Source organism: Phaenicophaeus curvirostris, chromosome 4 (genome assembly GCF_032191515.1).
Source record: "Phaenicophaeus curvirostris isolate KB17595 chromosome 4, BPBGC_Pcur_1.0, whole genome shotgun sequence".
In the NCBI taxonomy this organism is placed as follows: Eukaryota; Metazoa; Chordata; class Aves; order Cuculiformes; family Cuculidae; genus Phaenicophaeus; species Phaenicophaeus curvirostris.
Window position 1 is genome coordinate 22,721,639 of NC_091395.1, and position 16,687 is coordinate 22,738,325.

Here is a 16,687-nt window from a genome sequence, read left to right on the forward strand (position 1 = left end):
CAGCGTGCGTAGCCTGCTTCTTAGTGGCAGCCAGTGGCAGACTGTGTTGTGGCCTTTTGCTTTGCACCAAGTTACCACCCTGCACTGCTCTTGCTTGCTTTGGAGTTCAATGCATGGACCAATGCAAGACAGACCTTTCCTGCCTGGCGCGTGAAGGACTCCCTGTGCAGTGCCATCAGCTGGAGGGTTTGCATCTCCTTCTTGGCGTGGGGCTCCAGGGTCCCTCCTGTCGGGCCCCTGCACATGACCTGGCTCAGGTGGACGGTACATGTGTGTACATATCTCCATACCTCATTGTGTGCATTGCTGTCTGTGCTGAGTGCTGTAAACCTAGATTTTGTGGGATTGAAAGGACAGAGCATGTCTCTTCCAATGCCCTGGGCAGTCGTGGGAGGACAACTGACTGCAGTACAGTCCATCATGCTCCCTTTGCCCCTCCTTGCCCATGCCGAGGTTGGCAACAGGCAGCTCTGGACACCAGTGCTGAAAAGTCTGCAGAGAGGAGATGGAAGCATGGATCCACTTCACAGAATCTGCTCCTGTCCTGTAACCCATAAATCCTGTCTTAATAGTTAGGCAGTTTGGTATGAACAAGTTTGAGGTGGTTCGTCATTACCCAAACTGATTAACAAATATTTGCTGACCTCCAGCCAAGCTAACCTGCAGTCATTCTACTAAATGTGATAATAATGTCCCTTCCCTGACTGTGAAATTCAAGAACGTAGAAGTGAAAATAAATGCTTTTTTCTTTATTATGAGACAAAAACGAGCAGGGGCTTTGTCATTTTTCAAATCCGATTGTGATAAACATTGCCATGACAATTAGACCATCTGAACACACAAGGTGAGAGAGCACTGGCTCTTTGGTAATCCTGGTCTTCCTAGGGCTGCAGTGTGGCTGCAGGCACCAGGTCTTCCCATCTCATTGGACTGGAGAGCACCAATTGGATTTTCATGCAGTTGTCTGTATTTTGTAACACAGAGCTATAAACATACCAATAGAAACAAAGGGTTTCTAAGTGGGCAGCAAATAGCATGCTGCTGCACGCATACTGTTACACCTTTATCTGTTTCTTCACTTTTACTTAGCTTCCAAACTCATATAAAACTCATTTCTCTCCAGCAAAATCAGCATGTGCTTTCTTTGTACTTCTGATCAGATGTGCTGCCACAGCTTTTTATAGTTTTTATGGACCTCACAGAAAGACCCTTGTCCATCGAGGAGCTCATGATCCATATACTAGTTGTCTCGAGCAGGCACTTGTTATGCTGTGCAGCACTTACTGCCTGGCCTTCAGGACTGTGCTGTGTTGCACATATCCTTTGCCATGTAGTACTCCCAGTTGGCTAATCATAATGGAAGAGCCTGTTTGGTACCACAGTTGATACCACAAGCACATCCTTGTCCTTAACTTGAGGTGAAGCAACATACTTTCATATAGACATCAAACTGGAATTCCTGTAAGAAAATTTAAGACCATGATGTGGGTGAACCTTGCACCCAAGTCTGTGTAGTGTGCTGTGCCCTGACCACCAGTCTGTCTGACACTGCATCATGTTGGGATTCCTGGCATGAGAAGGGATGTAAGATCTCATAGCTTGCTGCCACCTCTTCTGGGATATCAATGAAATACTTACCTTTCTTGTGAGTGTTTTTTCTTCCTTTTTGGTGTCCAAAAAGGACCAGCATCTCTTGGTGCAAAGCCATAGTCCGCTGATATTTGTGCATAGAGTTATAGACTTTGTTAAGAGAAAAATCTGTTCCTAAATATGCACCCATCTATTTAGGCTACCATTAATGCTATACATCAATTAAGTCTTTGTAAGTGGAATATTGTGATATGCAGGAAGGAATCCCAGACTGAATGTGATTTTGATCTCTAATGGGTGATTTGCAATGAATAATAGTACCAGACTTCAAATGCTGGCTGATTGTTGCTGAGCTGGACTACTACCAGGCGTTTTTAAAAACAGAACTTGGAAGTCTAACAGTATCATTGATGTTCCTTAACGGAGGCCTGCTTGACTTTTCAGTGAATTCTCTGCGTTTCCTGCATGAGCACTCACAGGCAGAGTTTGTGCAGCAGGTCAGTGCCACCCAGCATGTTTGCTGCTTAATGGGTCTATTGACCTCTTGTTGCTGATTCTCTGTGTTTCATGAGTCTCTTCATGTTGTATTGTAGTGCACAAGATCTTTAAATGTCTTCTTGGAGAAAACGGTGGGAAACTAAATTGCCAGGTTGCAAGGAGCCTGCGAGAAACAAAATATGATGTGAGAATAAGAAATGAGCCACAGAACGTGACCAACTGGTTCAAGTGTCGAGCATGTTGTGATTGCAGAAGTCTGGATTCTGTGATATCCTGTCTGTTCCTCACAGGAGATCAGTCTTCAGAAACTGGGGAGTAAGGGGACCAAAATTTGGCCATCCTTTTTCAAGAGAACTTCTTCAGGATCAGTTTTGCTTGTGCCTGGCCCTGTGTGTAGACATGTAGGTTCATACACTGCAGATAGTCTTGACTGGGCTGCAGGAGTGTCTTCAAAAGAGTTTCCTGTCAAGGAAATGTACAAGCCCTTTGCAGTTTTGTTCAGGTGTGACTCTGCTATTTACCTAAGACTAATTAAACACTTGACAGGTGTTTTTTGGTTTTGTTTTGCAGGAAGAAATCTTTCCTGTTTTCAGCTCTGTACGCAGCCTTTATATTTGGTGGTCGGCACCTAATGAACAAACGAGCAAAATTTGAACTGAGGAAACCACTAGTGCTCTGGTCCCTGAGTCTTGCCGTCTTCAGGTAGGCATTTCTTCACACCAACTGCTTTTGACAGTAGAGGTTTGGAGTTCTTTGCATAGAACAGCACTGCTAAAACGAAAACAGGCTCACACAGAAATGGCATTTCTTTGGTTCTGCTATTCAGGGTTATGTCCTGATCCACTCCTCAGCAAAGGAGTGATCCTTTTTGACTTACCAGATCATATGATGTTTGAAGAGGAGAGAAATCAATAACCCTCTTGAAGAACAAAAGTGAAAATAAAGTGGGGACATGAGAAAAAGTGCATATCATTGCACTAAATTTACCATTAAAGCTACAAATGGTAATAAACCCATTAGAGTATTAGTGTTCTTCTCACTTTCTAGGTAATACTGCATTTATGCAGGTGCATACATGGAGTATTTAGTCAAGACTGATCTCTATTACAGTGAAGTAAACCTAGACTCCTGGTTTTGATGACATGTAAATTAGGCCACTGTCATTGAAATCAGAATCTGGCTTCCGGTTATTCCATCACAAAGAGCTTGTGAATATAGCAAAAGTGTGCCTCCACAGGGAAAGGCTATTTTTTTAGCGAGGCACATCTCTTTAGCTGTGTGGTGACTCTCTATCATCAAGTATATGGAGTCAGGTTCAGATTCTGGATAGCTGCTGAAGTCAGGAGTAAAACAGACCAACCTGAATTCCACTTTATCTGTTTAATATGGTAATTTTTAATGAGACAGAAGGTAAATGAACAAATTAACAAATACTTGTGAAAGTAGCTTTTACCAACACACAAACTTATGGTACAATTTACTAATAACAGTACACAGAAGACCTGAGGATTATCCTTAATTTCAGTGCCTGTTGGGGTCAACAGCATAGAAACTATTTGCAAACCAATATCAAACAGCAATACCTGTATATTTTTTCTAATATCAAATAATAATTACTGATTATATTCATTCACAAGTACATAAACCAGGTTTTCTATCCTAGTGAAGACAAAACTTTGAGCATTCTGGATAACTCTTGAGAACAAGTTCTAGCACTGAGACCAAGTTCTAATGCTGTGTAAATTTATAATTTTCATCTGGATGCATTTGGTGCTGTACTTCTGTCTCTGCATCTAACATAGTTTTGCTGTTAGGTTCCTGTGAGCAATTGTTGTCATTTGCTCCAGAAACATCTGAATTTCAGCAGCTGTTGAATTGGTTCCTAGATGACATGGCATTGATGATAAGTTTATAAAGAGATTTGTAGTCATCTGGATCCCAAAAGCATATTTCTATGGCACTTTCTTGATGTGAATGTAGCCAGTAGAGACTAACTGACTTACCAAAGCAGTTGTAGTTTATTTCCCGATCTGAGAGGCAGAAGCATGATTTCGGGACCATCCTTTGCAGGTGTCTAGGATAAATTTTATAATCACATTATTTTGAGATGAGTCTGTGGCTGACACTCACAATGTGGGGCTTTTAAACAATTTCACTAATTAATTTCCTCCCAAAATCATAAGCAATGCATCAGTCAATGGATAGCGTGAGTATACACTACACTGTCAAAGTGCTTTCTAGATGGACTCTGAAATCACGTCCAGCGTGAGTTGCTAAGTGATGCTGGATGAAATTTAAAATGTGGACTTCACATTTTTGAAGCTACATGCTGCCAGGATGAACCTCTTGCTGTGCCCAAGAGTGCAGGTCTGTGAGGTGACCTCTGGTTGTGCAGATGACGAGCAGTGGCAAGATCAGGACAGTTTGAGAAGGATTCACTACTGCAGGTTTTTCTTCCTCCATCATCTCAAATCGCACTGTTCAGGGACAAGTGTTCCCCAGACACTGCTGAACTCACCCTTTACTTTGTGCATCTGGAAATGAGACAGCAAGGTGGAGAGGGGAAGGATGAACAGGAGTGTGAGATGTTTGGAGTACACAGGAGCACTGAGCACTTAAGCTGCTGATGGGGACCAGTTGATTATTAAAATTATATGACTATGCTCAGAAAGCTTTCCTCTTCTGAGGTGCTAAGTAATACACAGAAAAGTGAAGTGCAGAAGGGGAAAATGACCCAAAATGTTTGCAGTAAGACAGAGCATGAAACCTCTGTATCTTCCATAGTAACATGCAGTGCCATACAACAGCAGCCAAAACACAAAACCCCTTGACTACTTGCCTGAAAAACAGGAAATGCAGAACATACATTAAAACCTGAGATGAAGACTTCTTATAAAAAGTGTTCATCCATTTCCTGATGTTCCACTGCCACTGTCCTTCCTCTAGGGCCATTGGACATTCACAGACTTACTGACTCTCTAGGCAAGCTGCTAAGAGACTTCGGATGCTGTAAGATTTCCCAGTAACTTGGATATTCTTTTATTCTGTCTCCGTGCAGAACTAGATGTTTCATTTCTATATGCTTTGCCTGAAAGATATTTCTGCGTCCTCTGAAGGCCAGTTCAGATAGATTTAGTCGCTAGTGTTCTGCCTGTAGACTCAAAATGGACCCAAGGCAATAATCCTTAACTTTAGAAAGACTTCCTCTTTGGCTTTCTGGAATGCTAAAATGCTAAGACTTTTATGATACTTTGCAGAAATTCTAAGTAATGTATTTATACCGAGGAAGAAAGACAAAACCTAGAGAGAACCCTCAGTATTCTGCCTGAAGGTCAGCATGAGGATTTTTTTCCGGAGTCCTTGTTTATCTCACTTCTAGCACTCCTACCATTTTACCTGTTATGAATGCTCTCAGAAATAGCAACGCTTAGCAGAGACTGGAAAGATGTGGTTTACGCTTAAAAAAAAGGAACTCTCCTGCCAGGCAATGACATGGTCCTTCTTAAGAATGTATCCTGTGTGCCTCATTGGTGCCAATATCATTTAAATGTGGTAGGAGCTACAGTAGGAAACTTGCCATGCTTATAAATAAACAAAACAACTACACCACCCTACTGAGCTTGCTGAACATTCAGGAGCTTGGTCAAGAGTGAGTTTTGTGTCAACACTGGCAGCCGGCAGGATTTCTGAGGCAGAAAAGTGGCTTTATTTCCCTTTGGAAGCACGGACTGGTTTTGAACGTTTTGTCTCTGGATAAGGTTACCACTTCTCAGCCAAAACTTGTGTAGTAGCAATGGCAGTAAATCTTGCTTTTCACTTAGAAGCCACTGTGAAAACATGATCTTCTGAAATCTTTCCTGCAAAATTAGTTTGGTATGTTTTTCTTGGGTTGTTGAGTTGGGTTCTTTTTGGTCACTAGCAGGTTTGTTGACTTGTTTCAAACATTGAAGATTCATTGTTGTCTGAAATGTTTTCAGTCTTTTGTTGTTTACACTTTAATTAAGTGGTTTTGCCCTGCCTGGTTATGTACTGATGTCCTGGGGAGCAGCTCTGAGTTGCTCCATGTTAGTGAGAACCCGCTGTTAGGAAGCTGACACAAAAGTTCATTTTGCAGTCTCCTAAGATCTAAAGGAAACTGTAGCTGATTCACCTACACCACAAACTGACAGTCAGCCATGTACTTCTGAATATTAACTGGGGTTGAAACATCTGCAAAATCACATTGAATCTGAGTTGTCAGTTTTATATTCATGCCACTTCGAACATAAAGTTCATTTATGAATGGTCATTCATTTAATTTTTTACTTCAAAAGGATATCGAAAATATCATGCTGGTATCTCTAGGGATCAGCAAAGCTAAGACCATGGCTCTCATAGAAGGATACGAAGTCATTAATTCATGTTTCCATTACATCTCAGCTGGATTTTTGTAATTCTTTTTATAGACTGAACAGTCTGTGTATAGGTAGCATTGCTATCAAAGAGCTTAAACATGTATTTGATCTTGTCTTCACATAAGATAGCAGCATGGAACTTCTTTCACTTGCTCTCCATCCTTAAGGGGCGGCCAGCAGAAGTCACAGGGTCAAGGCACTAACTAATGATAGTAGAAGTGAATACTGTCACATAAATACAGGCGGCGAAGAAGCTAAAACATCTAATGTGATGCAGTCATTTGTAGGCAGAGGCTAAGCCTGATCATGACTGATATAGTGAGAGGTGGGATTTCTCTTTGTTTAAGCAAACCACACAATCATAATGAAATTATCATCACTTGAGATAACTTAGATTCCAATCCAAATTCAGCTGTGCTTTGTAGCAGTGGTGGAAATAAGTTGATGTCACTAAAGGCCTTCCAAATGTCTCTTCTTGGGAAACACTTTCTCTCAAAATAGTAGAAATGGGATCAAACATAGCTGAAATCTCACTAGCTACTTGCCACAAAGCAGAGTGGACCATCAAAAGCGAAGTATCATAATGGCAACAGGTCTAATATTTGAAAGACAAAACCAAAAAGGCTCACTGGAAAACGGTGACTCACTTTGCTTTTATGAGGTTTGTTACTGCAGGCAGAGCAGCATTTTATAGAAGGGTTTGCAGTTGTTCTGCAAAGACCTCTGCCTTGTCAGAAAGCAGTCCAAAAGATGTCTTTATGTGAGGAACTCAGTCCTGAGCTGAAGTGAATGAAAAGAACTAAACATAAGTTTAGAGAAAGTTTTTCAGTTCCTTGAGCTTTTGACTCTGAAATATATTCTAGTTGTTGTATCTAGTTAGCATATCTAGTTATCAGATAGGAAAATTGATGAAAAATTATTCAAATTTATATTCTGTCTGAACAGCTGCCATTCACAGATACTTGTCATGGAGATTAAAACATGATTTCATATGTAACTGAGCAACCCATCAAAATCTTAAAATACTCCAAAATTTTATAAAGGTTTGGACAGTAAATTTGAAGAGAAAATTAATTACTGAAAAGGGCAGTATTTGCCAAATAGTATTAAAATTAACAAGCAGCATTTAAGGTGAATTAATAATCTTCTCTCTTATAAAGTTAAAACCAAGCAAATTCCTTGTGAAACATTCCTTGTGGTTATAAAGCCTTAATGCATATTCTCAGTAGGGCATTTCTCAGAACTCAAATTAGTAAAATGATTAATGTATACCTACTTAACAATTTATTTCCGTATGACCATTTTCATCTTTAAGTACTTACATGATTTTTTCATATAACAGATACTGGAAACATCATTTTAAGTACTATTTTGGAGCAAAATCTGAAAGTTGGGTGGACAGTAGTAGGAATTCAAAATTATTGGAGAGAAGATGAAAATCCGTTGGGTGACATTTAACAGTTTAAGAAGAAAAATTTATTTTCTGTAAACCGAACTGTAATCCCAGTAAGGAAGTAAAAACATTGCGATGTAGGGTGAATTTATATGTCACAAAACAAATGCTAGCTGGCATTAAAAAGCAGCATAGTGGTGATAAAAAGATATAGACTAAGAGCAATAACATACTGTCAACAATGTGTATCTCCAATGTGTACCTTATTTATTCGAAGTGAGAAGAGCATCCCATGATAAACATCTTTATTCCTAGAACTGTAATTGATGCCATGTGACCAAATGCTGTGCCCATCCTCTTCTGAAACCTCACCTCTTCATTCATTATACCCTAACTGCTGTGATCTCTGTTGCGTCCATCAAAGTAATGTTGAATATAAACTGGTTTTACTATTTTTACCTAATCAGGCTTACTTAAAAGCAAACCAAGGATTCACTGTGAGACCTGACTGATTCTACTTTACAGGAGATATGGATAGGACTCGCTAAAAATTCCTTTGAAAGTCTGTTCTTTTCAGTGCTAAGCTGAGCCTCTTTGCTTTAAAAAGTGTCCTTTTTTTTTTTTTTCTCTGATTGCTTGCTTGTTTGTCTTTATTGCTGGAAAACTGAACATCTTAGCGAAGTGAATTCAATACATTACTTAGAAAGGAGATATTGCACTTGTTTTGCCCATGTTCCCTCACCACTCACAATCAAGGAGAGTGTTGACACTCACTTTGTCAACTTTAATTATACCTTTCTAATAAGATCACCCAGTCCCAGCCCACAGGAGCCCTCACAAGTCCCCACTCAGCATGAATGTTGCACTCAAAGCAGAGCCTCCTCAGAGTGAGATTTTTCCTTTCCATTTTAAATGGGAGCAGGCTGAAAAGTGTATTTGAGGAATAATGAACATCTGTTTGGTAGCTTAAGAAGGGAACTGTACTAGAGAGCAAGTAGATAATTCATTCAAAAGAAATCAAACCTCCCATCTGTCCCCCTGTGGTGGTATTTGTGCATTTTACTCAGCCTTGGTACTTGGCTTGTGTGCCGGGTAAAAGGTCCTCCCCCATCCAGAAATCCCCGGGGAACAGAAATCTGTGTATTTTCATCTGAGTAAGTCCTCAACATCTTGTGCTTGTTGGAGACTGTGGGAATAAAGCACGGTGAGGTGTTAGCTCACATGGCCTATCGAATCTAACATTGTGTCTGTGGATGAGTGTGTTAATAAACACTGCATAACCCATCAGTGTTCACACACAGGGTTGCATACAAGTGTCTAGCTGTGGTTTAGCAAAGTCACCGTTTTGTGATGAGCTTACTTCTAAACAAATGTGCATCTTCCTGTCTGTGCCATTCAGCATCTTCCCTGAATAAATAAAATATATTTGTTGTTTGCCAACTGTAGGAGAATTTGTGAGATCTGAACTTCTCTAGATGCTTACAGTACTGCCCTAGGGATGCCAGAGTGAAAAAGGACAATCAATGGCTCCAGGTCTGAAACTGGTGTTGAATTTATGGATCTGATCAGCTCATTACAGCAGTATTATAGCTTTTAGCTTCTTTAAGCCTTCTTTATTCTGTCTAATGCTAGTCTTTTTCTGTAACTTAGATTTTGCTTACTTTGTTATCTGCCTGTTTTACAGCTTTAGTGATGTCTAGCTCCATTGGTTGGCTTGATTCTCTGCCAGATCTTTTTACTTTATTACTTTTTTAGCTTATTTGCCTAGGATAATTTCAAACTCCTGAATACATACATTTCAATGCTATACATGACAGTTACTTGAAACATTTGATCCTGTAAGTATGTTTAATTTATCCTGCAGAAATAGATATGCCACTTTTTTGGGATTATCATTTAAATCACTGCAATATAACAAGTTATTCTAAAATTTTCATGAGATAATGTTGAATGCTGAGAATAATTTCAGTAATGACACAGGAACAAGTACAAATTCCCCTGAAGCTTTCATTAAGGATTGCTTAAGAGGTACGCTGTGGTTATGAATCCTCATGGGCTGCTTTAGAAATCCTTAGATGGATCCCTTAATTCTTATATGATTTTCCAAGAAATACAGAGCTTAAGTTGAAAATTGATTTTTTTTTCTTTTTAGTAATTTAACCACAATCCAAAGTTGCTGAATTAAATATCTTAGAACTAGGATATGTTTCTTGTCAGAAAAACATCTCACCAAGTATACAGACTTCACAGGGTGCCAGGGATCTTCAGCTGCACAAAAATCCAATTATTATTTAGTAATGGCAGACTAATATTGTTTGAGAAATAACAGCCTTCATCAAGAAATACCGTTCCTGCAAGTTCCTAGCCTCCACGTGTCGGGTAATCAGGGAGCAGCATCAGGTAACAGTGCATTGAGGAGGGCAAGACCGGATGATGGGTAATTACTATTGATTAGCTTGTAACTGACTCTTTGGAAGTCAGATGACATACAGGCATGTGTGGGTAGAGCTGACAAATTATTTCTCATTCGCTGAAAGAAAACAGTTACATGTTTTTCAGCAGCATATGGTTACACGAGTGTCACTGTAAGCAACTTATGTTGTTCTCTCACGTTCCTAGGGTAATGATTGAGTACAACTGACCTTCAGCCTGACCGTACTGCTTATCTGTCTCTATCCAAAACCCAATGGGCCTTGTGTAGCCATCAAATGCTCTATGTAAGACTCTCCTTGACAGTATAACCCTTTTTACCTCCACAAATTGTTACAGAAACTACTTGTAGGAAGCTAGCCCTGGCATTTGTTTTTCTGCTATGCTTTGTAAGCAGTGCGTGTTTCTTCCACGGGCTCACAGAGCTTCGCTTTATTGATTATTTTTGTACTCTGCTCTTCAGGATTTTCTGAATATAGCTAGTCCCAGGCATAAAATAAGGCAAATTATTGGGGAACCAAACTGCATAACCTGGAGAGGGAATTCAGGCTCCATGTCATTCACCTTTCCACTGGTAGCTGTGGTAGATTGATTTTTATCTACACACGTAAATATGCCTTCTGAGTACTAGTTGCAGCAATTGGCAGAAGGGTTGAGCTTGCCACTTCAGCAAGGGAGAATCAGATGGATTTTACTCTGCTGTGGTGTGAATGTGATTAGAATCTCCAGATGACAGTGTCCATTGATCCGGAGCCCTGCAGAGATGTCACTGTTTGGGTATGCATAATGAGGTCCCTGGAGAGGGATGGAAATAAGCCTGGTTTTCCTTCCAGTTTTCTCCGTGAAAAGGACAAAGAAATGTTTTTGGGAGCTAGCTAAGTTGTAACTAGGAAATCTACTGAAGGGAGTGGCCCTATGTGCGGGGATTTATTGCCAAGGGAGAAAAAAAAAAAAGTGATGCAAGGAGCACGGTGTCTGCCCTCACTTGAAAACCACAGAGTGCGCTGTCACTTTAATATACCTCATTTCCCTTCCCTAAATTTATCACATGGGAAAGTAATCACCACCCAGACATATACGCATATGTTTATGGGTACGTAGACCTGCACAAGTTATATGTTATTTTTTAGAGCCATGTAAAATGTTTGCACAGTTTTTAAATCACTGAGCTGGCCTGGCTTCAGGTTTTGGTCCCAACTGGAAACTCATATGATTTGCATGGAAAAGCTTGCTAGAGAGACATCTGGATCAGATACAGTAGAGAGGTCTGAAAAGCAGAGGCTGTGTGTTTGCTTCAGCAATAGGAGGTTTTATTAGAGGTGGGAGGGGAAATCTCTCAAATTTTACTTTGGGATTTTGATAGGACTCATCACAAACTGCAGGGATTTATGCAGTCTTCTGCAAAAAGAGTGATAAGAACTGCAAAGATTAGCCCATCTTTTGCTCACACATGTGGTACCAAGACCTAGAACAGCCCATTATAAAACCAGTACTGCTAACCACCAGATTTTAGGGTCAGCGAGTGCCACACTGAGAAAAGTATATGTTATTCTCCACCACAGCCTCCCCCCCCACCACTTTTCTTATCTTATTCTTAACAATACTGTGGCTTGGACTTCACCCTGAATGGAACTCTGTCACCTTCAAGGAGGACAATGGAGAACTCTGTGAGTGAGCTGCAAGACCCTTCTGTTCTCATTCTCAGTCAAGGAGATGGGCAGGGGGAGAGGTTGAGAAGAAGCTGGGCAGCACGACGTTCGAAGGAAAGTTTGGCTGTTGGGGCTTTTTAAATACTTGGTGTTCTGGTGCCTTTACAGACATGGTAACTGTTGTAGTGAGTTTGTTTTGAAGGCACCAAATTGTGTTCTCCAGAGCAGTGGGTTATACAGAGAGAATATGTAACAAGCATGTGAAATGGGAATGGTACTTAATACAGCACTGGTGTGGTTCCTGCTCCACTCTCAACCATATCTTGAGTGTACTTCTAAACTTTGGAGTCAGTCCTGGGATTTTCTGTCACTTTCTAAAGGAATATTTGAAACAATAACCAGCAGAGAGATGCAAACCAGCGTCTTAACTGCATTTCAATGGCTTCCTAGAGCAGAGTAGGTGCTCAGAACGCTGTGGTGCATTTTGGACTCTGTAGTGCCAGGGCTGGCTGGAAAAACTGCTGCCTTCCCTGGTCCCTTTTTACTGCTGTGACTGAGAGCAACAAAATCATGTCATTAAAAAAAAAAGTAAAGAGGAGACTGTTCTAGCTGCATTGTTTGCCAGTCTGGTTTAACAACGTGGCCGTGCAACTACCACACCTTGGCAAGCCACAAGGAGGTGGAGGTAGCAGCCTTCCTGTGGAGTGAGTGGTGTGGGAGGACCATCAGAGTTTACTGTAGGGCGCACAGATACAGGAACCCAAAGCATGGAAGAACCACAGAGAGTGCCCATCACTAGTTATCACATACATCTCCTCGTAGAAAAGGAATGGTTTCCAATAATGCGTTCCTGCAGCTGGAGAGGTAAAATTGCAAGTGGGAACAAAAGCGTTAGTCATTCCAAGCTTTCTTAGTCTAAAACATTTTTGAAAATTGTGCTCTTAATTACAATAGTTTAATCATTATGAATAATAGAGACACATTACAGCCTTTCAGACACATAGGCTGGAGAGGATGAGTTCTGTGTTCTTCTTAAAGATTGAGATTAACATAAGTGCTCTTAAAAGACAGTTTTGTTAATTTCTGTAAATGTTCTTTTAAAGATGTTCACGTACCATAGAAGAGGTACATTATGGGACCAAGACTTTTTCCATCTTTTTTTATTTCTGTTCCTACCCATTGTAAGTGAATAAAAAATGGTCCCAAATAATTAATTCTATCAATAGGCTAGGCCATGGGGGACACAGGCACACAAGGAAGTTACTGTGCTTTCAGTTATCCGCTAGCAACTGAATTGTGGTAGACACAGTTACAAAGGGATAGATAGCGCTAATCTTCTCCGAGATTTTATGTTTGACTCTAAAAAATAGTTTTACATTAGAATTGCCATAGATAAAATAATATAGTGACATAGTTACCATAGTTCATCTGTGCCAGGGAAGACTCGTAACATGTTTTCACATCTGTGCCCAAAGTTAGCTTTGGTAAAGGAAAATACGGGAAAATTATAGCCACTGTTTGATTGACTTTTTTTTCCTCAGTGATACACAAACAATGTAGAGCACAAAGGAGTTCAACTTAGGTGCGCAATAATGTCATAATAGTCCTAAATCCCAAACGTACAAACCCCAAGCACTGAAGTCCTCTGCAAGACTGACTTTGTAATAATGAGATTTTTTTTCTCTTTACAGTGAGAATTTGGGTTTCTGTTTTTGTCCACGGTTGACTCATTGGTTATGTCTTAAGGCCTTTTCTTCATAGACTTGGGTAGATAGAAGAAGACTTCTAAAATTCAATTCCTATGGAATCAGTTGTGCTGAATGGTATTAAATACCTGCATACTTGTAGTTTTATCAACTGGGGCATTAGTAAAGGAAAACAAGAACTTTTTAAGAATGTTGCCATAGATTTTTTTCACTTTACTAGTGTGGTTTTTTGTACTTGCCCATGTCCCAAGGAGGTAGGCATTTACAGCCACCTCCCACCGTGGATTCTGATCCATACCTGATTTTCTTCTGGAGTTCACTGGCATGAGTAAGGGCATCAGCAGGGAGCATTAATACAAAACAGCCACAATAGTTCGAACAACTGCAAAAATTCCACAAGGGAGAAGAATCCAAATGTTTTCTCCTATGGCAGAGTTGGTGGCTGGGGTCTGGTCCTATTCAGATTCAGAAGGTGGGACAGTGGAGGCGAGGTAGAAGCACTTACTCTATAGGTTCACGTTCTCTGTGTATGGCCAAATCCACAGTAGTATTTGCCTAACATGTCAAAGGAAAACAGAGAGTGCAACAGTCTGACTGAGTCTGTGGAAGACATGTATTGCTCTTACCTGTTCTTCTGGCTGCGTCATGAAGTTTTCAGCTGTTTATATTTCTAGGACAAATTTGTAAACTTGCACTGTATCTCTCTGTGCATCACTCTGTATTTTTAGGTCTTGAAAGCATGCTGCCAAAATATCAGATGTGCAGACAATGAAAATGTGATGTTAAGAGGTGTAACAAAAGCTTTTATGTCTATAAAACAGGTATAAATGTAGGTGTACCTTGGGTAATTAAACATAGAGGGTTTGGGACTTGAAGATTTAGACAGTAACTTAAAAAAGTGAATAGAAAATCTATAGTAGGTCAAAGGACTCTATGAAGAAAACTCCTACTGGAATGTTTACTGTTAATTCAGTAACACTGTTGCCATGGATACAGAGTGAGGTAGGGCACTGAACCATAACTCATGATGTTGCGTATCATTTCTCATCCTAGCACAGACACAGATTTTTGCACAGGCCACTTAAATTTCAGTTTGCCTCACCCCTCTGACTTTGAAATGGGTCTTATGCTTAGACACTGTACAAGGATATCATGAGAGTAAAAGCCATTAAGGATTGTGAAATATTCACAAATACAATGCTAAGGGCCTTAGGGATGCCAACACTGACTGAAGAAGTCTCAACTACGTTAGGTTTGAAGCTGAAGAGACCCCAGCTTGCAGACAGCTTTGTACTTAGCAGTTCTTCACACAGGGACTTCTAACGTAAAGCAGTTGCTGGCCTGAATGTTGTTGATGCATTGATAATTCTAGGACAGCCCAAGCTGCAGGTGGTATGTCACTTGGCTATTGGAAAGCAGACAAAGCCAAATTTTTGGTATGGCAACAGGAACATCTGCTCTGTGGAGAGAATAGAGATGTCCTTTTTATCACAAGTGTTTCATCACAAGATCTGATGAGACAGGATCTTCAAGGGATGTATCTGAATCAGTTCTGGGCTGTGAAACAGGAAAGCTTTACAAGTGTTTTGTAAGAACAGTCTTTCTGCAGGACTGGTTCTCCCTCTTTCCATCAGTAACCTTGACATTGCTTTAAAGCACTTCAGAAATGTTGAAGGACGATGAAACAACATCCTAATTACACATTTGTGCTAAGTCCATCGGCTGTAATTTGAACAAGTGTCTCTCTAGGATTTCAAGGTAACTGACTGTTAAGAAATCCTCTCTTTTAAATGCTCATAAAATGCCTTGGAAATGTTACATTTAGAATTAAGAGAAACCAAATCTATAGTCAGTACTATTCTTTTTCAAACTTTTTCGTCACATAGATAAATACTTTGTTGCTGTGTATGCGTCACTGACCAACAGAGTTAATTTAGTTTGAAAAGTGTAACCCACAGTTCTGCAAACACAGCAAAATATTCTTAATAACCAGGTGCAGACTTACACGGCGGGTTCTTCTAGTCAGTTATTAATACATATTAATATTTCACATAGGCTGTCCTTGTGTCACATTGACCATTTAGGATGTTGGATGCCAGATCCTTTCCTAGGCTGCTTTTCTGTGAGATTAGAGGACATGTCATATTGCACTGACTTAGCCACAGCTCTCCTTAAGTCCTTGAGATCAAAATAAGAGCCACTGATTCCATGTAGGTCACTGAACAACAGCCTAATGATGTCTTTTAGTTATTGCCCATATTTCATTTGTACTTAATGACTGATTCCTTACTGTATGGTTTCTCACTATTCAGTAAAAATATCACGATTTTTCAATTAAAGATAAGCCTAAAGCAACTACATAGATTCTACACCTGTTTAAATACAAGAGGATCCAGGATTTTATAGAACCGAATCTGAATGCAATCAAGGAAAACTAAGACAAGAGTCACATCTGAGATAATATTTAGGTCATCTGACAACCTTTTAGTAAGTCTCTATGTTAACATTGAAATTGGATTCATTAATTCCTCCTCTCTTTTGCAGAATTTATTCCATCTGGAAAACCCAAGTTTTTTTTAAGGTTACACCATCACATATTCCACATTGTCCAGTGAAGGTAGTACTGCTCCTCCCTTCCCCCTGCATAGCTGACCAGATGTGGATGAATGTGCACATCATTGAAAAAACAAACAAAAACCAAAACACAAGCAGAGCTAAGAGGTGATTCATGATTTCTTTTTTTTTTTTAAAAAAAAAAAGCTGCAATGACATCGAGCTGGTCCACAAACACACAAGAACAGCTTGAGTGTCAGAATGCCGAGAAAAGCAATTGCAAATTCTGGTGGGTTGTGCTTCTTTGCTACATTCCTGCACATGTCCATCCCGCAGAACGGAGGGCCCTCAGGACCCACCTTTGCTTCCTGTGATACCCTGTGAACATGTGCTCATGGTCTTTTAAGTTTAGGGAAACTTAATTAGCCAGGAAAGGTGTTTCTCACTCACCCTTTGCTTCCAAATGCTGGAAGA

The 16,687-nt window shown here is 40.1% G+C and overlaps 1 protein-coding gene across 2 annotated transcripts in view; it reads left to right on the top strand.

The window, feature by feature from the left end:
• The window catches only part of ELOVL6 (ELOVL fatty acid elongase 6), a 74,812-nt gene that overhangs the window by 47,901 nt on the left and 10,224 nt on the right, over positions 1-16,687 (top strand). Inside the window, exon 2 of one of the 2 annotated variants that reach the window (XM_069855503.1) lies at positions 2,659-2,790. The exons of the other annotated variant lie outside the window; for it this stretch is intronic. Within the exon in view, the coding sequence (XP_069711604.1) occupies positions 2,659-2,790 (132 nt within the window). The remainder of the gene's footprint in view (positions 1-2,658; positions 2,791-16,687) is intronic. 2 annotated transcript variants of the gene reach the window in all.